Source organism: Leptosomus discolor, unplaced genomic scaffold (genome assembly GCF_034619465.1).
Source record: "Leptosomus discolor isolate bLepDis1 unplaced genomic scaffold, bLepDis1.hap2 HAP2_SCAFFOLD_154, whole genome shotgun sequence".
Classification (NCBI taxonomy): domain Eukaryota; kingdom Metazoa; phylum Chordata; class Aves; order Leptosomiformes; family Leptosomidae; genus Leptosomus; species Leptosomus discolor.
In genome coordinates, this window is record NW_028237930.1 from 42437 (window position 1) to 68527 (window position 26091).

Sequence of the window (26091 nt, forward strand, 5' to 3'; positions counted from 1 at the left end):
TTGTTGGGTTGGTTTGTTTTCAAAAACATTTTATATTCCTCTCCGGTAAGAAAACAACAACAACTTGCCTGGGGTCCTGTGATCAAAACCCCCAAAATTCTGCCAGTGACACAGGGCTCGGAGCCAGGTATTCATCTGATGGCTGTTCCTGTCTCTTCCCTCGTCACTCCCTGCAACTGGAAGGAAAGGAGAACACTACTTGTGTTCCTGATCCCTTCACCATTCCTCCCAAGACCCTGAAGTCTCTCTTGATTGCCCTTGGACTTCTGGTTACAACTTCATCGCTGCCTACCTGGAAAATCAATCCCGGATAATGTACAGGGTACTAACGGATAGGCACACCCTAGGCCATCCCCCCCCCCCCCCCCCCCCCCAATACTTATAGTCACGCGAATTGGTGGGGTGAATTTCTGTTAGGCCATGGTGCTGAATTTAAAGCAATCACTTAGACGTAAAATACAACTGTAACAGGCAGAAAATGTTCACCTCACTCTACAATGTTCCAGTAATTTAACCTTTGAAGGACAAGGAAGAGATAAATCACCATTGTTCCACCAAGTGAAAATCCAATGACCTATTTTCTGATGATACAAGGTAAGCACCAGACTGCAGTACTGTAATTCTTAAAGTTATCTTTTCAGGGAAACGGTCAGTATTTCTCCGCCCTCACTGAAGAGGGTATTTCAAGCAAGAGTTCATGCAGACAGCTGCAGTGCACAACCATCTGCATCAACAACTCAGCAGCCTTTTGCCACCTTCCCCACTGTTTTCTATCACCTAAAACTGTTAGCTGTCCCGCCCTTTTCACCAGCAGGGCGGGACTGCAACATTTCCTGACTGCAACAGATCCAAGATGTTCACAAAATGTACCTCCTCAGGGGACACCACAAGGGTGACTCTGACAGGAAAGGGATCTCCTGGACCAGGTAGCGGTGGCAACAGGTACGAAGGCAAACCAGGAACGTCTTCTTCGAGTAGCTCCTAGACCAAGAGAGGTTTTGGTCAGGCATCATGTTTAGTAACAAAATGGAAACTAGCTTTGGGATGATTCCTGGCACAAAGGAGTTATCTGAGAATGTAACCAGCATGTCTTTGATGAAAAAGATATTAATCAACATTTCCAACAAAAACTTAAGCTAAAAGATAACAGAAGAGAACTAGTTAATTAACACTTTTAAAATAGAAAGCATCTATCTTTGAAATGGTCCTAACACACTGACTTGCTAACTTGGCTGCTGTTAATTCAAAAGTGCACTGAATATGGCATTCCCTTTAAAGAGAGAAAATATTTAGAAAGAAAAATGAAGATAACAGCAATTTATTGGCACGGATTAACCCGAATGCCGTGCCCAAGGCTACTGCAGTTTGCCAGAGCAAGCTATCCCTTACGAGAAAGGCAAAGGATAATTTGACTCCTTAGCCGCCAGCATCATCCCACGTTCAAAACAGATCACAGACTTTGCAGGGTACAGATACCCATTGTCTGGGCAGCACAGCACGCTCCGGTCTGTCGTCTTCTAGACCCTCATATTGTACAGGTTCAGCTCTACGTGCCGTGCGCTCACTTGGCTCAGGACAAAATCAACCTTGGCACATTCCATTATGCCTTTAAAGTAAGGATGGATAGCACATAGCTCAGCTGGACCATAGCTCCGGGGTACAGCTCCTGTCCTCTCTCGTACTTAATGTCATACGTAACAAAAGGCACAATTTCTCTGAAATAATTTTATTTTTCACACATCTACTTGAACAGTTTTCATTCTGCCCAAAACAAAAAGTGGAAGCAATCAGATACCGATAACTGCAAAATAAAACAGCTTAAAAAACCCAACAAACCCATCTTGATAAATACCGGTAAAGAAAGGACATCTAACTAGATCAGAGACACACACAAAGTGCCAGACTTCTGCCAAACCACCAGGAATATTGTGACGGGCCACCTGACTGCACCTGGCTCTGAAGATTCCTCTGAAATTCCTGCTTGTTCCCAACAGAGCACTGCACATCGCCCAGCCGGGCACCTTGGTCACCTCTCGTGCGCGTCTTTGAAAGAAAAACTGCCCTCGCAGCTCTGCTGTTGTGTTACCAGCCCTTCCTCGCTGCCAGCAGGGTGCTTACTGCCAGATCTGCCACACCGGGGCGTGGACAGCCCAGTTGCAAACACTGACCCTAAAAAGGTGTCCTGCCAAGACCTCTCAAAGAGCTACCCATTTCAAACGGCTGTCCCTCTGCCTTTCCGCCTTTGTGCCTGTTCTTGAAACACCTGAAAAGGCCTCACATTCCTTAATGCATCTTTGAAGCCACAGCCAAACCCCTGAATGTTTAATAGATAATTCACACATCACCTAACACTGCACACTTAATAAGGCAACACAGGAGCCTTTTCAGCACGAGGAATTCAATCCAAAGAAAGCAAAGGGCAGGCTGCAGGGCAGCGTGTCACCTCGTACCTCCTTCACCACACGCAAAGCTTTGACCTTGAGCAGCCTACATGAGCCCAGCCAGTAGGCTGAGGCATTAAAGACGTCTTTAGGGTGAGGAAGATCGAAGTGACAGTCCGGCAAGTCTCAGATTCTGTACTTCCCCGACACGGACAGGTTACCGTAGACTTCCCTCTCCTGTTGACAAAAGGAAAGCAGAAAGGGCTTTCTACCCAGGTGTTTGCAGAACGCCTTTCCACTGGACTTGTTGCGAACATCAGCCACAGAACAGGTCTTCTTGGTGTCACAGATGGCGGGACCCACGACCCACACAGCTGGCCTTCAGCATACGGCCACAGTCACGTGACAGCCCCGTCCTTCATCCAGGCCTGGCCTGATAAATTTCTAACAACAGCTCAGGGGATCGGGCAGGTCTTTCAGTCGTACAGATCACCGGTTCCAGAGGGAATTAACTGCCTGTGTAAAAGTGGGGAACAGGGACAGGAGGAATAAGCCTTCCTGCAAGCCGCAGGGCCCAACCACCTCGCAGTCCCAGTGCTGGGATCTGCAACGCTGCCGGCAGTGCTGCAACACCAACTGCAGCATCTGCTCTCCTACCGTGGAAGCCCACGTGGAATCAGAGGAGAAGGAACCAGCCCTTCGCACGCTGCTGCTTCTGCCTAAAGGGTTCTCCCTCTGCCTGAGGAGACGCTGGTCCCTCCTAGAACGGCTGGTGGCTGAACAGCTCCTGGTGAGGCTGGAAGCGCTCAGACGACTACAAGTCAGTCCCATCACAAACGGCTGTGCGTCAAGTCTGTTCAGCACGGCCTTGGCTGTCATTCAGAAGGCAGGGGCTCACTGAATGAACGTGCCCAGGGTGTCAACAGCAGTTTGAAGCGCAGCTCTCCTCCGACCCAAGCTGACGGACTGTTCCAAAAGCCAGCATTGCCATTTCCAGGGGCAGATTACAAGGGACCAGGCTGGCCAAGGGCTCGCTCAGATCATGAGCTTAAAACCTGCAGACCTCAAGTACCTCCCTACGGAGGGGCTGACAGGCAGCGCGGTTAAATACAAAAACAGGCCGTAGGAGGAACTGGGGACTTATTTTGGCTCAGACGCTTGGAAAGGGTTTGTTGTCAACTGCTGTAGAAAAAGTAATTCTAGAAATGACGGTTAGTTAAACCTCAGCTCAGAACAAAGAGATTAAAAACTCGTCTGTCAAATGAAGCAAGGTCACAGTCCCCCAGGCCTGAATCTAGGAGCACAAGGCAGCACCTGCACCTACGCGTATGCACACGAAGACACGTTCACGTGCACACGTTCACCGAGAATGAGACTCGCTGCCGTGAGCTCACCACGCCTGGGGTTCTGGGGTGCTCTCCAACACCCTACTGCCTGCCAGGGAATCTCCTGGCTAATGACTAAGCTGGGATGGTGCTACGGTAACAAAGACCAGCTCCTGAACTCGCCTGTCAGCTCAGCAGAAGCGCATCTCGCAGACAGGAACACACTCTGAAGCAAGACACCGCTGTAGCGGGCTCTGCATAAGCAGCTCATTACCACTGTTAACAGCACGACAACACTCCCAGAACAGACCACAGTCCTTACCAGGTTACCTACCCGAAAACACGCATGTGAAGCAAGGAAGTAAAGTTACTATAAAATAATAACATGGGTAATGGCTGTACTTTACATAGTAACGGTATCCTTCAGCCAACGCAGCGTAGCAGCTGGCTTGTGAGGATGGAGGGCTGCTGAGCCTCTCTGCAGCTAAACCCAGAGCTGATCGCGGCTGAACATTCTCAGAGCTGCAGGCTTCCCCCTTCTGCTGTTCCCGAGGCTCGGCTCCCGGAACCAGCTCGAGCTCTGGACGCCTTGCTCCTTTTCTGGTCCACAAATGAACACCTCCAACACCCATTTTCTTACACAGTCTTCTGAACCGCTTATTTCTGGATCGGGTCTGCTTAATGCTACATGCCTTGCGGAGAGCATTCCGGGCTTTCCAAACGCTCCTTGCTTACAACCGCCTTACGCAGCTTGGTGGCTGTTTTCCAAATTTCATTTTTGTTCTAAGGGTACAATCCCATTTCAAGACAGTTTGCAGAAAGTCGCGTGTCACGTGCTGACTTTACCAAAACGCAACAAGAGACTGATTCACCATTGGGGTTTCACCGTTACTCAGTTCTAACGCACGCTGAGAGATTCTTCTAACTGCATCACTGCCATGCACGCCACGATTACATCAGCAGTGACAGCAGCGTCCTCTGAAGGGGAAAACGATCCTCTGAAGCAGAGACGAGCAACTGAGCAGTCTTTTTAATGTCAGAGGGACAGCAGCAAGAGACACACCTACACACACAAAAAAGCTCACCAGCTTTGTTATGTCCTGACCCTCTTCAGCAACACAGAACTTCTGACGTGCCATGAAGGAAGAAAGCGACGTTCCACCAAAACACAGGCTGACGGACAATTTGCCCCACGGGTTATCTGGTAATTCCTACTTAGACAGGACAAAATAAGATTAGAACAGGCACAGTGTGACTGAGGTTTTAGAAACAGCGACCCGGAAGTTCCAACCTGTCAGTCCTACGCGCGCCCCACTCATTCGCCAACAGGACGAAACCCCCAAGGATGGTCGTTAACGTCAGGTAACGACACAAATGGGAACGTGCCCGTCCCTGGAACGGCAGCCCCGACCACTCGGTCCAACACCGAAACACCATCCCACGTTCGCTCACTCAGCGATAAACCCTTCTCTTCCACAATATACCATTAGAAATTAAATTATCTGAAATTGCAGGTTTTCAGACAATACAGATTATCTGTTTCCCTGTAGTGTCATACATTAATTTAAGCATGTCCATACTCGATTACGCCCAATTTTAATAACTTAAAATTGAATTTACAAGAATTTATGCTGTGGTAGGTAGGATGCTTGTCAGAACGACAACACAGAATACAAACAGCACCATAAAGCATTTTTGACCTCTAAAGGACGCGTTTCGGGCCTGAAAATTATAACAAAGGTAAAGTCACGGGAGAAAACTTTAGTTTGGGATTTTGATCTTTCTACGCAACACATTTACTGCTGTACTCCTTCACCTATTATTCCTGATGCAAGTTAAAAGGAAATTAAAGCAAGATAACAGAAAGTAAGCCTCATTCCACACCCATGAATACATTAAGCTACCTGAACATGGATTTCAACCTCCTCATGTGTAAGTAGTTCTTGAAGGCAATCCACTGCACCTTGCTGCCAAAAACTGCCGATCTGTTGGGTGAAAGCAAGAAATCGCCACACGTTAAGACGCTGACACTAAGCCCCACACCATCCTCAACACAGGGGCATGAAAATAGGCGACTATCATTGAAAAACTTGGTTGAAAACACCCATCACTGGTTTGAGTTGTCTACAACAGTTTAAACGTTACCTGCTCTTTGGGACACTAAAACTTTCCGTGTGACAAAGCCCACCAGCCAGTTCAGACGTTGAAGTGGCTTAGAAAGAGACGCTGCTTGCCAAGGCTGACCTTTACCCCAGGCATAACAAGGTCTGTGCGCACAATCACCCAAAGCAGAACCCAAAGACACAGAATTACACTCGGAGATAACAGACAACAGGAAACACAGGACACTTTAAAGACTTCTGTGTTTCCCTGCAATATCTGTCTGCGTCCCAACCCGCAGGCCGATAAGCCTGTCTGTCTGAATCGATCCGTTGAACTGCTCCCAGCAATAAAAAGGTTTTCTTTAAGAACAAGTTCAAAAGTGAGCCAGTCATTTCAGTAATTCACTTTACTAAATGCACCATTCAAATGGGACTAAGGTGTGATGACACCCGAGAACGTTGTTTACATACCAATTACCGACTAACAAAACCCCTAAACCACTCACTCCCATGAGCTGAGCAGCGGTAACAGAGGGTTTCCCTCACAGCTACCTGCAGAATGACAGAAACGCTTTTGCAAGACTTGAAGACTGACAATTTTCTGGCTATTTTGCATTAAGAAATCCAGGCCCCCCTTCTTCTCGCTGCTACTGCAAAACAAACTACCACTCCTGAGTATCATCCTGCCAACTACCGCAGCGCCCCCTCTCACAAAGATTTAATTCCAAGGACAGCTGCTTCTGAAGCACGGTCACTTCATAAAGTAATCCAGCAGCTCCTGGTAAAAGCCTCCCTTGCTGAAACCATCCTCCAGCTGTTCTCCCCATCCTCGCAGGCAAGAAAACACGCCAGCAACTAGCCTCAACCTTGGTGGGACTCAACAGCGTACCAGTTTCAGTAACTACCAGCTAAAACCTCTTCCAAGTCACCGTTGCTCACCAGTACTGTCTTGTGGAGCTCACAGGGTATGCAAAACGCAGGAACACCAGCATACAGCGCGGCTGGATACAGAAGACACGGAATAACCCTCTCCATGTAACCATGGTCTATGTACTGTACCTATAGGAAAAGAAAAGCTTTCCTGAAATAATTCAGTCAAGTTTACTCAGAGAACGCGTTCATTGACAGCATTCACTTCTCTGGGGGAAGAAATAACGGTCTGCTGAGAGCAGGTGATGTGATGAGGTGGAAATGAAGGAAAGGATTAAAAAACCGCTATGGCAGGTCAGAAGTTCACTTTCCAAACTTGTCTTGCAAGAGACCCCACGTGTTGTGCAATAACCCACAGCAGTTTAGAAGTGAAAGACATAAAGAATGCGTGAACCAGGCTGGAGTCAGACTTGCAAATCTACGTTGAAAGAGGGCAAGCAGACTCAAGAGTTTAGGTAGGATTAACTGCTCATTCGAAAAAGGAGCTCTGTACCTGTGCAGCAGAAAGCATTCAAAACACACAGCCAGCCCCGACTCTCTGGGTAGGGGGAAGCTAAACCCAAGTATTTTCAAAGCGTTCCACACATGGTAACACCAACAGCAAAAGAAGAAAAAACCTGCAAGGGATTACTTACAGGGGATCAAGGGGAGCTTTTTACTTAAGAACATTTATCATCACCAGGAAAACTACGGGAAAGATTGTGACAACTGAGATAGGTACGTAGAATTCATCTTTAACAGAAACGTTAACATCCCGACAGTTACCACACTTCTAAGCAGAATGAGCATCTGGATAGTCAGGTCAGCTGAATGAAAAAAAGGTGTGATCATAAACTGACGGTAGATGACTGGATTATTTGCCTTTTTTTTTTTTTTGAAAAACATACACGTGCGCCTGTTCATACGCACATGCCCCACACCCCCCCCCCCCATATAATCAAACTTACCTGGAGATAGGCACTGCTGAGTCCTACAACTCTACCTCGATACCACATGGCATCTGGTCCTCTTACAACACAAGCTTCTCCCTTTGCCCAGCAGTACGGTTGCAGAAGACCAAGGCACTGGAAGTTACTTTGTATGTCAGTCATCAATTGGTTTAGTGCCGTTTCTGGGGGTGGGGGGAGGAATAAAAAAAATCAATTCAAAACAGTCTATAACATAGTAGTGCAAATGATTTCAGTCACCAAACCCCAGCAGATTCAGGTGAAGACCTGTATAAACAGAAACCACACGTGCTGCTCCAAAGAATATTTTCCAACACTGATACAATCTGTATGTTCGATGTCCAGCATATGCAAACACGCTACTGCTCAAAACAAAAAGCAAACTGCATTCTAATTGGGAAGCCATTAGTATTTCTGGACTCTCATCTCAGAGAAGGAGGGTCTGTAAATTTTGCAATCGACACCTTGACAGCACTAGTACAAGAGCCTCTCCATGAGCAATGCAACAGATTGCCAGAGACAGCAGCAGAACACCATGAACCACCACCAAACACATGTCCGGACGACCCTCTGGAAACCGGGAAACTGGGTACTGAGCTCACGCGGAAAGGGGAAAGTCCAGCAGTAGCTGAGAACCAGGCTAACTCCCAAGCATCTTTAGGCCTGCACCTTCCTCAACAGCGGCAAAACGTACCACCAGCTCCGCGTTCCAAAGCCAAGCACTCGCTGCTGCACCCCAGACTGCCCAGAGAAGAGGTGAGTAACCCGCCTGTCGAAGCGCTTGGGCCTCCTGGATTTCTGGGGCGGACGGAAGGAGGGGAGAGCCCGTTGGGGTGGGTGTCAGGGCACGGCAACTCCTCCGGGGATCAGGGTTTCCTCTGCCAGGGAGCTGCCGGAGCTCTCCCCACCGCTGCAGCGCAGGGGGTGCACGGGCATGCACCCCTCGCCCCCCCCTGCCAAAGGCCTCATCGCCTCCCAACAGCAATCCTCCCCAGCAGGAACCTTCCAGAGCCGGGCTCTGGCACAGGACGCGCACACCAGCACACAGAGCTGCCATGTTCCGGTGCACCCAAGCCAGCAGATTCACAGGCACAAACGTATTTTCTTCTCTGGAACCTTACCGGAGGATTTGGGTATTATATAAATAGTTCCATCGCATCCAACGCAACTCACTACAGCTTGAAAAGTCTTCGCTTCAGGTATAAAGGGGGGTTTATAGATTTCACCCATTCCTGAACGACGCTGTGACACAGGTGTTTTACACGACTGTTCTTCACTCTCTGAAACAGCGATGTGGTCCTCCAGAGCAGCGCTGGTTTTCACACGTGCCGTTTCTGAACCGCAGCCGTCCAGTCGTGTGTTCCCTTGCTCTAAATGTACTTTAAGATGTTCCTTGGAGACTGAGCGAGCCACACCAGCTTTATGAGTTCTAGCAGATTCAATCAAAGCATATCAACACATTAACTGGCAAAGAACTTGAAAAGTGCAAAAGAACAAAATAACAGAAGTCAAAACCCAAACACACCAAGATGGCAAATGCTTGTTAAAATACTGCCCAACATCTCATCTACCAACTGAGAGAACTGAAACGTGCACTGGGTACAACTACGAACGTTATAATCCAAGTAGTTCACTGCAGATGGAGTTCAGCTGCCACATGTGCTGTAGAGGACAGTGCAAACTTCTGGTTTACTCATTAGCTTATCACGATGCGAATATGAGAGTCAGAAAGAACATAAAAAGGAAAGTATCCAAACCTCCTGTTTTGAAAAGCCAAGCCCTTTTTAACAAGCTGCTCTGCAATATCAATGAATTCTCCTGTTTCATCTTTGCAAAGAATTTTCACAGGCAATGCACCAGCCACATCCCTTTCCTGGAGAAAATGAGAGAGATCGACAACATATTACACTGTGCAGCTCCGCTAACTACCGGCGTTTTCCATTGTACTGGTACTGGCCGCCAGTCAGACGTCGTTGAACAACTGGTGCCCACATCAGAAGACAAAAACCATTTGATCTGTGTCACAGTTCCCATCGTTTTACCACCTGTTCTAAACAGGTCATTTAAAAAAAAAAACCCAAATCACAGCACAAACCCTTGCTTAGTCCCTCAGCTCTGTCACTTGCATGAGCTGCCAAACACCAGTTTTCCTCCAGCAGGAGCTTTAAGCCCACTTGTAACCACCTGTGCTCACCAGTGCTGTCACTTCCAGACACACTGTAAAGCCTCGCTGGCAGCTGCCAACGGACACTGAATCCATCAACCCCCACAATAATTCCGTTTTCTTTTACCGGTGCAAGCACTCAGTGACTAACGATGCTCGTACAGCATCGGACTCGTTCTTTCCATTTCCGAGCAAACTTGAAAGCTAATAGAGTGGCTGCTGAGACTGTTCTCCTCAAGAACGTGAGCATCTTGCTCACCTGTCCATAAAAGCTGTCAGCATCCAGTGATCCCAAAGATGTAAATATTATTCTTCAGTAACTAAATGTAGCTCAGACTCTGTTCTTTCCGCCCCGGGGGCCAAACTGCTCTAACGCACCAGGGAATAACGAGAGTAAAGCAGAAAACAGAAAAAGCCCCTTTCTCCCCACAGCAAACACCACCTTTCTCCCCACAGCAAACACCACCTTTCTCCCCACAGCAAACACCACCATCTAAGCAAACTCCATTCAGGACTTTTTGAAGAGTAACAACAGTCAGAAAAAAGAAATAAAAAACTAAGAGACAACCTGACAGAAAGTTTACAAATCCTGCTGGGTTTGGTTACAAACCTGTAGGAACACTTTGACTCGTGCCCCAGCTAGGTAAGAGGATAAACACTCGCATGCTGTTGCTGTCCACTGCGGGCTTCCACCTGCTGGTCTGACACAGAACAATCACGATCCCTTTAGTACAAGAGAAGTCGGCATCTCCTGAGCTTAACCACAAACCCTGCCCTTTACTCGGCTTTTGAATGTTTTTTGAAACTGCCTGAACTGTCAGGGGGAAAAAAGACAGTTTCCATTACAGTCAACAGGAAAAAGAAATGGTTATTCATCTCTGGATCTACACGACAGGAAGAATTCAAAAATCTAACCCCAAAACTTCAAAATGAGGAGCATCAGGAGGTCCAGAAGGATGACGCCTGTCTGAACAGAACAAAGGAAAATCCATACGTCATCTGCAAATTGGCTTTTTATAGTCATTCAGAGAACAGGTTTTACAAACACGATTATTTTTTCTTCACAGCACAGACGGCACATAAACAAAGGCACGGGACGATACCCCGGTTCTCTGACCTCCTGCATGTTTTCACGAGACCACATTCATCTCAAACTCTGAGACAAGGAAAAAAAGCACTCAGTGCAGTCAGAAAAACCTCTACCATCTGCCCACTATTTTAGAATTCATCCTATAAGTATGCTTTCTTGCTTTCTATAGCCCCGTTTCTGCTTTACTGGTAAGTGGCTCAACCCTTCGGAAAAAAAAAAACCTTTTTATAGAGCAAATCACAGCTGCCATCCCGTTTCTTCTTTATTCAAAAAGCAAAGCCCATCCAAATCCCAAATAATCAGTGCTAACACAGAAAAATACTAAGTTATGGCATTATTAGGTGTCTAAGACTGCTACTCCGTATAAGGAAAGGCTACCTTATATCTGCCAAGGAACATTCTGTTGCCAATGGCCTAATGATCTTCAGATTTTCCTCGAGTCTTCTTAGACAGCTGATATCCACTGTTTTTTCAGCTCCAGAATCATAAAGCATTACCTGTTACAGATAAGAAACACAACAGAACAGAACAAAACCCCCCTCTCACTCTTCGCTGTAAGGAACAGAATTCAAAGCATGCCTGAAGAGGTGAACAAAATTCAAACAAACAGTACCAGGATTCACTGAGTGGCCTTTGTGCTGAAGTACTTCCTCACACAACACCGGTGACCACCGCAGCGGGCCGAGAGGACAAAACACACACAAACATGCTCAAAGGGGGTCCAACAACTTTACAGGGCCTGTGACTTGAGTAAGAAAAGTTCTTCTCCTGTGCTCCAGTTACGCGGGTGCATTTCAGTTTGTAAACCCAGGAACGGCGGAACAGCTCCTCTCCACCCCCCGCTTTTCACTCCGAGGTGGTTAAAGAGCTGCTCGAGGGCTCTTTGCCTCAGAAAGCAGGCGACACAAACCACAAGTAGAGAAGGTCCCACCGCTGCTCCCAACTACCACCACCCACGGGCATCAGCTGATGAGGGTGGAGAGAACCCATGGCAATCCAGCCCTGGATTATCTGCAGGATTAAAAAGCCACTCTGACTTTTGAGGCAAGTGGTTATCTATTCACAAAATGCCTCTTCTGGTGCTCCTCCCTCTTTTCAAATGAGCGCAACAACACGCCTGTTTAAAGCCGCCCTGTGGGAGAAGCTCCCGGGGAAAAGGTTACCCCTGCTCGGCCCAGGGCATCACCGCCCGTTTAGGGCCCAAGCAACAGCAGGACGGCATGGGCGCTGGGGTGCTGCTCTCCCTTCAGTTGGCTCCCTCGTTTACTTTGGATGAAGCGTGAACTACTGGGACCCTCAGGCTCACGCAGCTGGAATCTAAGCTAAACCATTAGGCTGCAGCTTGGGAATCTGCCATGGTGCAAAGCATCGCGTAAACACCCGCACAGTCAACCTCCTGAGCCCTCCGCCACGGCCGGGCCCCTGCTACAGGCACCTGCGCTTTGATCAGACAGAAAGCTTGTCTGCAGCAACGCACAACAGAACCCGACCTCTCGACAAAAGCAGGAGGCTGGATGAGACTGTATTAACACAGAAGTAAGCAGCAGAGATTTGACATTATTTCAATCAGCGCACGCTTACAACCTTTAGAAATCAAAGCACGAACCCTCCCCCGGCAAGAGGCTTACCTCTGCACAGCTGTCAGGCACAGTCCTGCTTACTCGACCTCTCTGCCACTGTTTCACCTCACAGCTGTAAACAGCACAGTGCGTGCCATGTTCCCACTTCACGGGCTGGGGCTGGGATTCTCTGTAGGTGGTGGCCATCTTCTCCTGCAAACTAACATTCAAGGAAACCACGTTTCTAGTGGCCCAGTTTTGTCCGGCGAATGAAGGGGTATTTAGCCCACCACTGCCCAACTAGCACACAGGACAGTCTCAGTGACCGTTTAACAGACACACAGTATTGTTGTTTTTCTTCATGACACGTTAGAAATACCTGAAGTGGAGCTCCCAAACACCTGCCGTACCTAAACACCTGCCAAAGGCAGGCGGATGGATACACCATGGCTAGAAATGGCCTTCAGACTTTCCTAACAGCCTATTAGAAGCACCTGAAAAGAAAGAACTTGACTGAAGCTCTACAATGCAAGATACCGGGATTCTTTAGCAAGATTTCTAACACGGGAACGTGGAGGAGAAAAGAAAGAGCAGAAAGATTTCATCTCTTTCTGGACAGTGTGGCATTTATCAGGCCCCAACATTTACTACACTAGAACTGACCAGAAATAGGAGTTCGACATGTGCTTAATTTGGAATCCCAAATATTTAATAAAACACAACATAGTGCCAATCTGCCTTCTGGCCCCAGACTTTCCCCAACAAAGCCAGGGGAGCCCACAGCACCAGAGTTTGCTCTAACTACACTTCACCAGTTTGTCCTAAGAATGCTTTGAGAAAATTCATTTGGATTTCAGTACCTTTTCAGTGTCCTTTCTGATGACAGCCACTGTAGAAAGATTTTACTGGGAGATACAACATGACTAATTCTCGCTTGTAGCTCCTGCTTAGAAAGGGATTTGAAATCTCCTCCGTCCATGGACTCCACGTCTCTAGGATTTAAAGCTTCCGAGGCTTCAGGAATTTCTAGAGGAACATCCCATATTTCATTGGGCCTTACACTAGTACTTTCAGGGCACCTGTAAAGAGCATAAAGTCATTGGAACGGGAAGTTGAAAGCCATTTGAGACAACACAAAAAAGAGCTCAATCAACAGTTCAACATGACGGGAATCACTCAACGCGGAGAAGAGCGAAGAACAAGTAACTTAGAAAAGCAGACAAAAAAAGGCAAAATCATTTCTAAGTGCTGAAACACTTAGGAGAGTACCTTGCTTTTATTCCCCTTCAGAAGGCATCCTTGCACGTTCTGCTGAGAGATGGCAGCACTACACAGTCCAGGCTGCCAGCAGAAAAGCAAGCCTGACACAAACGGACTGCTGAACATTCACGTTTGCGTCTGGCTTAAAAGACATCAAATGACCGACATCAAGCTTCTGGGAGATCAGTGTTGTCTCCGAGCGAAAGCTGCAACATTCTGCTTCTAAGATGTGTAAGTATTCCTTCCAGACGTGAAGATGACGAACGTCAGCCAAACATTTACCTTTCTAGCGGTCCCTGAGCATACAAACGCACCGCAACCGGTGCCAGCACTGTCCTCAGCAGAGTCCCGAGTGAAGTCTGGTCATGCAACACCTTGACGAAAACTTGTTTAAATGGCCTGAACCGGATAGAATAAAGCCCAGCAGCAACCCAGAGGTGGCTGGTAGGTACTTTGAGCCACAGCCCGGCTCAGGACAAGCCTGTGTGAGCTGCGCCAGCTAGAGCCGTAAGAGACTGCAGCTCCAACAAAAACCTGTGAACACAAAAGAACTGGCTTCTGGTAACCACCGCTGACCAAAGGAGACAGCAAGTGTGAGTTTAACTGTGGGCACTGCTGGGCCGCCAGGAAGAAGCTCTGTTCTCGGAGATCTACCACCCGTCTATGCCTTCCTTCACGGGAAGGAAACAAACTGCTCTGGCAGAGAGAAATTCCCTGAAGCTTTGACTCACCCACTGCCCACTGCCCCACAGTTATTTCTGCAAACCTGCCTGGGGCAGGCGTTTGGAAACCAACGGGTAAAACAGCCGCCTTGTAGAACCAGGGAAGAAAGGAACACCAAAGCTCACAAGCAACGCTTGCCATGTGTCCAACCAGCCTGAACTGGGAAACGGACAGAGGCAACGTGCCACAGAGAGCTCTCCCAAGTGAAGCACACGTTACGAGTCCTCCAACACCCTCTCTAGTAACTCCAGTACAGCAGTATCACTGCACACCCATCAGCAAAAACCATCTGTTTGGAATGAACTTCAGGCTCCAAGGTTGCTCCCCGGAATTCTGCATGGACTACTTCCTATCCCAACGCAAGAGCGAGGTGACTAAGGTTTGCTGGCCAGCAAGCCAGCTTCAGCGGAGCTGTGCTCTCCCGCTTAGAGTCTCTTCTACCAGTTCAGGGCTGGCCTGGGCATCCCCCAACAACAACCTTAAACACGGAAGAGTAATCCTAACGGGAGCCGGTGGCACCTCTCCTTTCCTGAAGGGCAGAAACGCCAGGGAGAGAGAGGAGGGAACAGAACAGAGGGAACAGAGGGAGAAGGAACCAAGGTCAGGAGAGCAGAGGGTATTGGGGGGGGGGGGCAGAGGCACACTCCTGAAGGGACCGAGGCCTGCGGAGGGCCCACGCTGAAGCACGGGAAGCAAAGAGCACGGAGGAAGGAGCAGCGGGGAGAAACGGCTGGTCCTGGCCCCAGCCCCTGCCCTGCCCATGGCCTCACCGAAGGGACTGAGGGGAGCCGGGGCATCAGGGGAGGAGAGGGGCTTGGAGCAAACTTGCGCTGGGAAAGGGAGAGGGGGCTGCTGTAACTGTTTGGGTACAATGCTTGCACCAGTCTTGAAGGATTTATGCTAATTAGCAATAAACTAAAGTAAATTGAGTCTGTTTTGCCCACAACAGTAGTCGGTAAGCAACTTCCCTGTCTTCTGTCATGTTGACCCATGAGATTTCTTGCTCCTCTTTCTTCTGTTTTCTCCCCAGTCCAACCAAGGAGGGGGCAGTGAGCGAGTGACCACAAAAATCCACATTAGGCAAGCCACCAACTTTAGACACTTACAGTAAAGTCACACGGCTGCTTGTTTGCAGCTGCCACACAATAAAACACCCCAGTGACAGTGACAAAACAACTCTGCTGTTCAGGTTTCAATAAAGCTCCTTCACTTGACAAAAACCTGACCGAAAAGCGTGACCAGTAAGGAAAAGTCTTCCTAGGATTTAGTCGTATTTCTGAGCTAAGAGACGAAAATCCACTTACTTGCTTCCTCCTGAAAAAAGCAAATTCAGAAATTCCCTTTCGGAATCAAAATTTTCTACACAGCAATCTTCTTATTCTCATCCCTATTCAAGAGTTATTCACGAGAGAGTAATGACTGTTTTTCACAAACACAGCCCACGGATTAGCCTTCCAAAAAGCCAACAAACTAAATGCAGCCCTGTCATCTCCTTATCAGCCCCATCTCCCCCAGCAGGCTTCCCAACCCTTCTGTCTGTGGCTATCACAGCTGGTTACCTCAGTACTTCTTCTCCAACAACAGACCTTCCACAGAGACGACTCACCTCAGCTGCAGGTCCAACACACAAAAGGGGTATTTCTTTCCTTACTACAAGGGAAGGGGAACCTTCACGATAACCAGTTTGGGAGGACTGGGCACTTAAGCACACTACAAGTACGATGCAGACATTTCATCTCCACCTTCTCCATCAACTACAATTCCAATACATGACGTTGGTCAAGATTCAGCTGGAGAACTCGATCACGCCAAACTGCAGAGTTACACTCTGTAACTCACATCAGCTGAGGAATGTGACTTGTCATGAATTTATCACAAATGTGGTAAGTTACAGTCACTGGAGGCAACATATTAAAGCCAGAAACTTTACTACACAAATTCAGTATCTCCACATACTTTACGTTACGCACAGAGTACTTACCCCGTTATGTAGGACGCCAGGTCTTCTTTAACTAGCTGGCAGTTAATACTAAAGATTCTTCCAGGAGGAGCAGGGGAGTCCACGAGTTCAACAGACAAGATGTTTGCCTCTAAAATTTCTGTGAATGAATAATATAAACAGAACTACAGCCACCCAATGACAGTATAAAGACTACTGACGGCTTTGGAGGCAAATGGTACTATAAAAGACAGAATTCTGTAAAATGACATTTTGTTTATAAAGCAATTGATTCTGAACATCAACAAAATGCAGAGGCTTAGCTTTGCACGTATCTACAAAATTTAACTTCAAATACACCAATAATTACACCATGTTTTTGTACAAAAAAGCCAACTGCTACATGTCATTTCATTTATGAGATGGGCTCCAAACCACCATCCCCCAGGCGCTGAAAAATAACGAGCTACAGGTTAACAATAAATGGTGTTGAGAAAAATCCTACTAAGGCATAGATGTGTTAGCTGAAATTCTTCTTGCTTGTTTCTTCTTTTTGCGATGCTTTACAGCGGCAGCGATCCCACTCCCAGCTACCAGTAAAGTCAGAAGAGTCAAGGACAGCGAGCACTTCTGGAAACAGGCCCCTCTTAATAAACCAGGACACTTATGTCCCTCAAGGCTGGTGTGGTCCGTAAGAGGAGCCATAACCAGAGCTTTTGTCAGCAGTCATCATCTGTTAGGTCTCCTCCAGCTGCCTCATGGTGAGATACTCTCACTCCAGGCCACCTGTCACAAGTACGAGCACAAGCGCTTCCAACAAACACTATCTAAAACACGAGAGTGCATGTTTCAACGTTTGAGTCAATTCAATCATACTGAAACAGAAACTCGATAACTTACCAAAAATTGAACACAGCAGAATTTTACCTTCAGTCATTTCTCCAAATCTTGCCTTGGCTTCTCTGTTCCACTCATCTGCCCCTTTGCAGGGCTCAATGCCAGCCAGCCTGCACCTGATCGCCTACAGGAGGACTCAAGTTATCGATCTCCCATCACGCACCAAGGCCGTCTCACCACAGCCCCGTCACAGCCTCTGCTTTGCGCTCACGCAGGACAGCGAGACAGCGTGACCTCGGCTTCTGCTGCCACGTCACCGCCATTTGATTGGATCTGAATTAAACACACACACACTATACAGACACCTCCTCACCCCAAGGCAGCCTCAGATTTCATTTAAAACTGGATGAAACTGGATGATCCAAAACCAATTAAACGGGTTTTCAATGTGACAAGGAACTGGCTTAACATTTTATTTACTTCTGAACGTTAACAACCCTCGCCTTCCTCTTCCATCCACCCAGATTCTGTTTATTTTGAGTATTTAATCCAGGCGAGCTCTAATTTACCTTTTCTGGAAAGCTCAGAAACTCCTTTTTGACTCTGCGTATGTCTTTAAGAGTTAAGGTGGCAACATTGCCAAAGTCAACATATTTCACCAAAACTGCTTGATGACTTGGCAGCCCTTCAAGAAAAACAGCCCAAGTTATTAAAACAAAAAATGAGTATCTGATACAGGTTAAAGCACCCGAATTTCAGAGCAAACCCCACATTTACACCATACAATCATCAAATATCACAGCTTCAAGTGTCCTACAACCCAGTTCCAAAACTCTGTTCTTTGAGAGTCAGCTCTGTCACGTTCCTGCAACGACAGAGTTCGCAGTTTGGTCCCCTTCCATCTAACCACTTCATGAGACCCTGGCACATCAAGTATGTGCCCAGGAGACACGCGAGCACACAGGCACGCGGCGCTGCCCACACAGGCAGCACAGGAGCCAGCACAAGAACGGCCAGTCCCCTTCGGAATTGCCATGGGGAATAAGCGACCCACGCGAGCTAGGCTCAGAGGTTGGCTTAACAGACAAACCTGTAGTGCAAACTGTAGCAGTAAGAGAAAAATTATTTAAAATAATTAGATCATAGAATTTCAATAATATAAAGAAAATGAAGTATACCGCTTCTCTTGATTTAAAGAAAAGTAAAAATGCATAACCCACTCCAGTAACAGCAAAAGGTCATAACATGCATTAGTACTACTGACTCTATGAACCTCCCGCCAGTCTAAGAACGCCCAGTGAAAACAACAGCTTTGTTACTGCTCACAGCCCGTGATCTAGAGCCACATCTGACTTCCCAACCCAGCGTTAGAGCGAAAGAATCAAGACTTCACCTAGAATCTGCGCTCTGTACCAATTCCCATCTTCCCACTTTGCCACGCAGGCTTGGCCTTCAACTGGGCAGAGCATCTCCACGTTTGTCCCATGCTCATGTCTATACACCTCCTGAATTTTCTTTGCAGGAGACAGAGAATCCAGGCTGTCTGTCTAAAATGAGAAAAACAAATCTCACACACACACACACACCCCCCCACACCCCCCGCACCCCTGCCCCGTGGTACTGTTGCTCTCTTAAGGGCCATTTTCTATAGCAATGTACTTCCTAGGCCTCCCCCAACATGACACAGCGGCTAGGAACACCTCACGTGAATCAAAGAGCCTGACAATTGTTGGATATTGCCCTGTCCAATCTCTGCTTGAAACAGTAAACCACTGCATGCCCGCATAGGAACTAACCATCTAACAAAACTGACCAAAATGTGTTAACCTTCCGGAATTCTAAGAATTCCTGGAATCAAGCTAGGATTGTAAGAATTCATCTCACCTACTAATTCCAGGAATCCTAAAACCGGTTACAAGCGACGGACAGTAGCTTATTTAAGGTGGACGACAAGTAGCCAAACGTTAAAAGGTTTGTTCAGAGTTTTATTTAAACAGACCTTATTTCTAAACTTACCCACTGCAGATAGAAATCACTCGGACTATTAATGTGAGAAACTACGACTGAGACTTCTCTCTCCTGTGGAATCCTAGGTGGGCTATACTGCAGGATGGTACTTCCTAACTGACGGGGAAGCTGTGCTCTAAACCTGAGGTAAATAAAATACAACTTGGAATAAATTCTCTCAAAATTAACCGAGAAGGAACCCTTTTCTATTCAAATGTCAAGCTGCCCGTTAAAAAAGTGCAAAATGGTCTTATCAAAATAACTCGATTCGTGTTTGTATGAATAGCTTGACCTTCCCTTCCTGCAGCTGATGCAGCCAATTCTCTCTCATGCTTGTCCCATCACAAACAGAGCACACGAACGACACATGGCAGCTGGCTCCTCAAGACATTTTGTTATTTGGGATGCCCTAGCACACATTTAAATTGTTAAAAGAAAGACAGTAAAAGGCTAGAATCCACTACCTTGCCAGAACCTTTGCCTTTTCCTCACTTAGGAGGAAAGGCAATTACCCGAGGAACACAGAGGCTGTAAAAAATGACCTCCTGCTGCTCTCATACGTCACACTTAGATGACGTGACTGCTGAAACAATAAACATCTCTATTACTTGTACTATGAACGTGTAGATGCGGTGCTTAGGGACATGGCTCAGCAGCAAACTTGGCAGTGTTACTTTTACGGTTGGACCCGATGATTTTAAAGGTCTTTTCCAACCTCACCGATCCTAGGGAACAATCACGGGATCGTATCGTTAAACGCCAGCCACAGCTGAAAAGCACAGCACAGAAAAATCTCTTCAGCGACACGGGGAAACAGTTGGGTGAAGCACAAGTAAAACCGAGATGTCAGAACTGAAACACTAACTGGATGACCTGGAATGCCAACTGCAATACCAGTATCTGCAGCTTTGCTTTGTTTCATCACACTCTTAGACACCCACTAGCACACGCAGATTTTTTTTTTTTATTTTAAAATTTAATTTCCAATAAATATTTAACCATTAGAAGAACAGGTAAGTTACTGTACCTAGCCTCTTCATTAAAAAACAACAATACTTCCTGCCCTGTTGTTCCCCATCCAATCATGCCCAAGTTTTTAAAAACAGATGTCACCTCATTGGTGTTCAGGAAGAACCTCGAGAGAAGAGAAGAAACGTTACAGAAGGTGATGTGAACACCTCATCACTCTGACAGTTTGCCATAGACAGTATTTTTCACCACAATATTCATCGAGGGACAAAGTAAGAGATTAATCACCTACTCCAGTTCCATTCCTCCCCTCCTATTAAGAACCGATTTGGTTGCTCATCTACCTTCACATTCAGACTTAAAAACTCTCTTGCCTTTTGCTTTCTCTCTCTCTCACGCGCAGAGTACTCCAAAATTCACTCGCTGAGTTTTCACCCCTACACCCAGTTCAATTCAACAGATCATTCTGCACGGAGAAAAGGAATTCCCCAACAGTCCTGAAGAACACCACCATAACTGAAGTCCAAAATCTACCTTCTCTTTGTTCTGCTTATCGCTACGCTCACGAACAGCCGCTTCTTTCACCGATGAAAGCCAGCAAAACCCTTTAAGTGCCTTCACAGTCAGACTGACAGAACTGCAAATGTAACTCCACTGAATCAAACCCTCGGCTCCGCTGTCCGGTTACAACAAGCAATTGGTGAAAACTGGAGCGTAAGCAGTACGGAACAGCCCACCTTCTCTTCTCCCCTCACCCCTTCAGGAACGCACCCACCCTTCGCTCTGCAGCACTTCATGTCTACAGAATGGGCCTCAACTCCTGCACACCTCCTAGTTGTGACTTCTTTCACCTTTGCTGTTATTCGGGAGTGGCACCAGCATGTGAGGCCTCTACCAGATCTCCTTTTTTCCCCCCCTGTTCGAGTTCTTCAAAGGTCTTCCAATGCAAACGAGCTTGATTTTGTCATGTTTTAGCTTTCTTCTAGGTTGGGAGAGGTTGCCATTGTGCATTTCAATAGGCTTCTCCGACATTCTCATTCACCACTGACATCTTCAAAACAGCCCCTACCTACTAAGTCACCAAGTTCACTAGAAGATGATTATGAAGACTCCTTTATCCATATTCTAACGACTCAACTGACACAGCACAGGGGGAGTGGTAACCTTCTCAAGCACTGAAGCAGGCTGCCCAGGGAGGTGGCTGAGTCACCAGCCCTGGAGGCATTTGGCTGAGAGAACTGGGGTTGCTCAGCCTGGAGAGGAGAAGAGGCCAGGGAGTCCTTGCAGCCACCTTCCAGTGCTGAAAGGGGCTTATCCGGAAGATGGGGACAGACTTTTTAGCGGGGCCTGTCGCAATAGGACAAGGGGTAATGGTTTTAAACTATAAGAAGGCAGATTCAGACTAGATATGGGGAAGAAATTTTTTACCGTGAGGGTGGTGAAACACTGGCACCGGCTGCCCAGAGAGGTGGCAGAAGCCCCATCCTTGGAGACATCCAAGGTCAGGCTGGATGCGGCTCTGAGCAACCTGATGCAGCTAAAGATGTCCCTGCTCACTGCAGGGGGGCTGGTCTAGATGGCCTCCAATGGTCCCTTCCAACCCAAACCACTGTAGGATTCCACTTGTTTTTCAGCTGAAAAGCACCCAGAGTGGAGACTAACACGAGGGGGCTCCATCTGATGCCTTCGAGTTCAGCTGATGACAAAACCAGGACACAGCGCAGCTCTTTCACCTGCAGCCACTTCGCGTTTTATCGGCAGAAGGTCCTGGGCAGACCCTCGCCTGCCCACGTCCACCTCCAGGCAGCAGCTCCAAAAGGCCTGAAACTCAGCGGACAGTTGCTCGGGGTTCTGCAGCTCTGGTGTCCTGTTGGTCACTATCAGATCCATCGCCTAGAGAGACAAGAAACACGAGACTCCACCTGTTTCTTTCTTACCCAGAGCTGCTCATAGGGAGCCTGTTTTTTAAGGTCCAGTCTCCAGGGCCAGTTTCTTCCCTGGCAAAGGGTTAGAGATGATTTTTCTATACCTACAAAACAAACCCCGATGCAGCCACAGCTACTCCAACATCAACGTGATCTTGCCTTGACAGCTGATTGCAGTGGCTGACCTCATTAGTAGGAACTACATCAGCAAAAGCACAGTTTGCTTCTCCATGCATCGACACCAGCTTTCCTGGCTATTTTAAAGAGTGAATTCGGGCCAGCTGTATTATTTCCAAGGATGATTACATAAAATGCATCCCTGCAGTGCTCACTGCTCCCTAAAGTACAGCTTCCTTAAAACAAACCTAGTCCAGATTTTTGCTCTATTCTAGATAGAAATGGTAAATGGATGAAATAAAAACTAGATCCATCAGCTTATTCCTTGGATAAACAGAAGCATTTGGAACCTCATTTCCAACACAGACATGTAAGCTGTATGCACAATTTTATTAGGAAGAAAAAACACTATTGGGCAGACAGGAGCCACCTGCAACTATGTCAGCAGTCTCCAAATTCCAGATCAGCAAGTCTTCCTGACAGACCTCAGGCCAAGGAATTAGAACAGAATTTTGCAAAACATGGGGCGAGCATTATCCGGGGCAGTTCACTTGGAACCAAGGTCTCACATGCTGAGAAGCTGGACAGATGAGTTCATTCTGCTTTTGTAAGACGTTCTTTAGAAACGCAAGACAAACGTTTTGAACTGTTTGCACCTAAACTTGCAGAATATGTCCCAAATATACAGCAATAATAATGGAAATAGGCCTAGGAGTCTTCCATACAAATGTCCGCCATGACAAGAACAGCTCTGCGCTACTGGCATTTAAAGAGACGGTGGCCAAAGGGACTTTGCTCTTATCCTCTTAAACACAGAGGAAAAATTCCAGGCCTAAAAAGGCAAATGAACTATGCTAGAGGAAAAACAATAAAAGGAAGTTTCTCTACTTTTCCCACAACAGAAGTGTCACAAAATCAGTCCTGTCCCGTCCCTCTGCAGCTGCCCTCAGGCACCGGGCACAGCGGTGAGCCGGAGGGCCTGTCCTCACTGCAGTTAAATGGTGCTGCCCCAGGGACGTCCCTTCTCCTGCGGTAAAGGAACACAGCACCCATGGCAGCCTTGGGAATTTTATTCCGGCTCCATTCACCTGGCTGTGAAACAGGAGTGCCAGGACAAAGGGAGCTCTTTCAGCTGCTCCTTTCTTCACAGAACTCCAATCAGCAGAGTCATCTGTAGCTGGGTACTGCACCTTTTAAACAGTTCTACGACCACAGAAAAAGATCTAGGGGAAGCTGAAGCACCTTCTTGCCGTGTCTCTTTTGCTTTCCTGGGATCCAGCTGGCAGAGAAAAGCAAGTACAGTACAAAGGAAAGAAGTGTTTGCAGTAGCTGCAAAAGGGCAACAAGCTCATGGATTTCTTTAACGTACCCAGAAACAAGAAGGGATTTGGCATACAGCTGCAGTCTGTGAAAATGAGACCCTAAAGTTATCCAGGGCACCCAGATACATGACGGAACAACATATGGATGATTTAGAAGCCTGAAACTGTAGAAGATTCACAGCATTTGGAAAATATGTTATAGGTTTGAAGAAAATTGATGCAGTGTGGTTAATAAAGGAAAAAGCAAACAGAAATGCCTGGGATTTGGTTTGTTGGGTCTTCTTAAAACTGAAACTGGGGAGGTCCGACCGGCATTTCAAAGGATATTTATCGCACCAGTATTTGTCCCTCAGGCCCCAGGCATACGCCTGGTGGAAGGAAATCCCAGTGAGAGAAAACAAACACCGTCACAGAAATATCCAGGCCACTCTTGGCTGGAAAATGGTTCATTCCTGTGAGTTCTGCATCGGCTGGGAAGAACTTGAGCAACAGGGGATGCGTTTGCTCTGCACATGGAAAACAACAAACGCATCGACATTAAGCCTGGTTTTAACTCTACGATTAATGATCCTTTAATGCCCTTATAGTATATTTCGGTATTTCAATCCATGTCGGTAATGGAAGCTGCTGCGTGCCTTGCACTATTGAAACACGCAAAGTTTGAAAGAGCATCCTTTGGTTTCCAGGCTTCGCAGAACTCCCTGGATGGGGTCTAAATGTGACTATTAAACCCAACAGCTACTGTGTGCCATCAGCTAAAACCTGACCTGCAAACACAGGCCTTGCTTATCAGCTCTCCTGTCTGGATGCAGCTGAGAGCTCTCACTGCACTCTGTGATTCCACACACAACAGCAGAGGGATCCTGTCCCTGCTGGGGATGATTCACCTTCATAAAACCAGCTGGGAACTGGGGAACTTCAGGCGGTCCATCACAAGCTGTTCACTGTTCCCAGCTCAGGGGCAACAGCCTCTGCCCAAGAGCCCAGGAAGTGAACACAGACGGGACCAACTCCAGGTGCCTGATTTTAACCTCCTGCAGGTTGACTCAGACACCTGAAGATGCCTTGAAGCTCCAAGTGCTCAAGCTGATCTCAACTCCCGCAGCAGACGAGGCATGTATGAAGAAAAAGAGCATCTCAAATAATCTGGGCAAGGGCAGGAATCGCTGAATGTGAATTTGATCAGAGATAAGAAATCCAGTTCCCTTCCTCACAGTCGACCTGAAGCTTCTTGAGGAGCCCTAATTAACAGTTGAGGTTAATGAAGCTTGGAATTTTCAGCCTCCAAACCAGGGACACAGGCCTACTGCCACCCTGCCAGCTGTGCTGCACTCAGCTGACTCAGCATCAGGCTGAACCCAAACCTGTTTGCTTCTTCTCCCCCCTCACGAGGTGGCACAGCGCACGCTGCTCCTTCTGTGTGCACTGGAACGAAAAACCTTGGGGCACCTACCAAACCAAAAGAAGTCTTCCAAGAAAACTCAGGAACCTTTGTTCAGAGTGGAGGATTGACACTGGTGTAGCTGTTGTATTCCTTTCTTAAGTAGCCTGCCAGGGGGTATGTCCTGATCCTTCTGCTGTTTCTTCTCTCAGCCTGCAGCACGCACTCTGGGTGCTGTAGAGTAGGGAGAGTGCAGTCTTACTGCTGTGAGAAAAGCTACGCATCATGCTCTATTTTAATTCCAGCCTTAACAAAAATTCTGTGTCTATACACATGGGTCACAATTAATTTCCTCATAAATTCCTGCATCCCTATCAGGAATTAACTGTGCAGCATCTAAGTTTGTTCCAGCTACCAGTCATGAGGTTTTATCTTTATATACATTCCTCCACTATTACACACCCATTTGGGATAAGAGCTGGTCATTTCATGTTAAGAAATGAGGATGAAGCTGAAAAGTTCAAATCATTAAAAATACATTCATTTACTACAAGTTTCTGTGCTAAAACACATTTTCAGGAAGTTATTTGCTAATGAATAATTATGGCATTTCTATAAGCAGTGACACCTCCTGAAAGGCTCAGGTAAGCCATCGGCACTGACCCGTTTGAAAAGACTTCTCTGCCTGCAGACACAGCTGGAATGCTTTTCAGAAAAACTCCCCAACTGGAGAAACTTGCCGCTGAAAAATCGCTGTCACTCAGAGATACAGCTCAAAGAGAGTTCAAAAAACATACGAGGTATTTCAAGCCCCGTTGAAGGCAGAAATGGCATGTTTCTGAACTGGATACAAGTCACTGCTCTTTGGAGGTTCTCCCCTTGACGTCACCAAAGCTACAGTAGATGCTGCTGCGCTCCCTGACAGCTTTAGAAGTGGCCCATGGGGGAACTAGTTCCAGCTGATGCGGCTCGGGTTTTGTCTCATGGGGGACTAAACACGGGATAGATTTGAAAGACACTGGTATCTGATTTTATGTGCACCTTACCCTGAGAGGATCTTCACTAAAGTAAGGAGGTTCTCCATCCACCATCTCTATAGCCATGACCCCAGGC

The 26091-nt window shown here is 47.2% G+C and overlaps 1 protein-coding gene across 1 annotated transcript; it reads right to left on the reverse strand.

The window, feature by feature from the left end:
• On the reverse strand, positions 1-26081 carry LOC147412368 (RING finger protein 17-like). The gene is made up of 19 exons (XM_086481440.1): positions 26025-26081; positions 19985-19989; positions 19274-19406; positions 18651-18804; positions 17827-17942; positions 17321-17441; positions 16463-16580; positions 13359-13577; positions 12568-12718; positions 11318-11436; positions 10460-10550; positions 9443-9558; positions 8807-9114; positions 7686-7849; positions 6748-6867; positions 5611-5691; positions 4792-4917; positions 871-981; positions 1-176 (listed from the first exon to the last, which is right to left on the reverse strand). The coding sequence occupies exons 1-19, from the start codon at positions 26079-26081 to the stop codon at positions 132-134; spliced, it is 2355 nt and encodes a 784-aa protein (XP_086337566.1). The 3' UTR covers positions 1-131.
• Between the last annotated feature and the right edge of the window lie 10 nt (positions 26082-26091).

What these genes read in the sequence shown, in the direction of transcription:
- LOC147412368 (XM_086481440.1), bottom strand. Translation starts at nt 26,081, where the DNA reads ATGGCTATAGAGATGGTGGATGGAGAACCTCCTTACTTTAGTGAAGAT. An exon ending in GTACAGAGCGCAGATTCTAG is followed by an intron (nt 17,943 to 18,650) that starts GTGAAGTCTTGA and finishes TTTTTCTTGAAG; the next exon opens with GGCTGCCAAGTCATCAAGCA. An exon ending in TTGTGGTGTCCCCTGAGGAG is followed by an intron (nt 177 to 870) that starts GTACATTTTGTG and finishes CTTTCCTTCCAG; the next exon opens with TTGCAGGGAGTGACGAGGGA.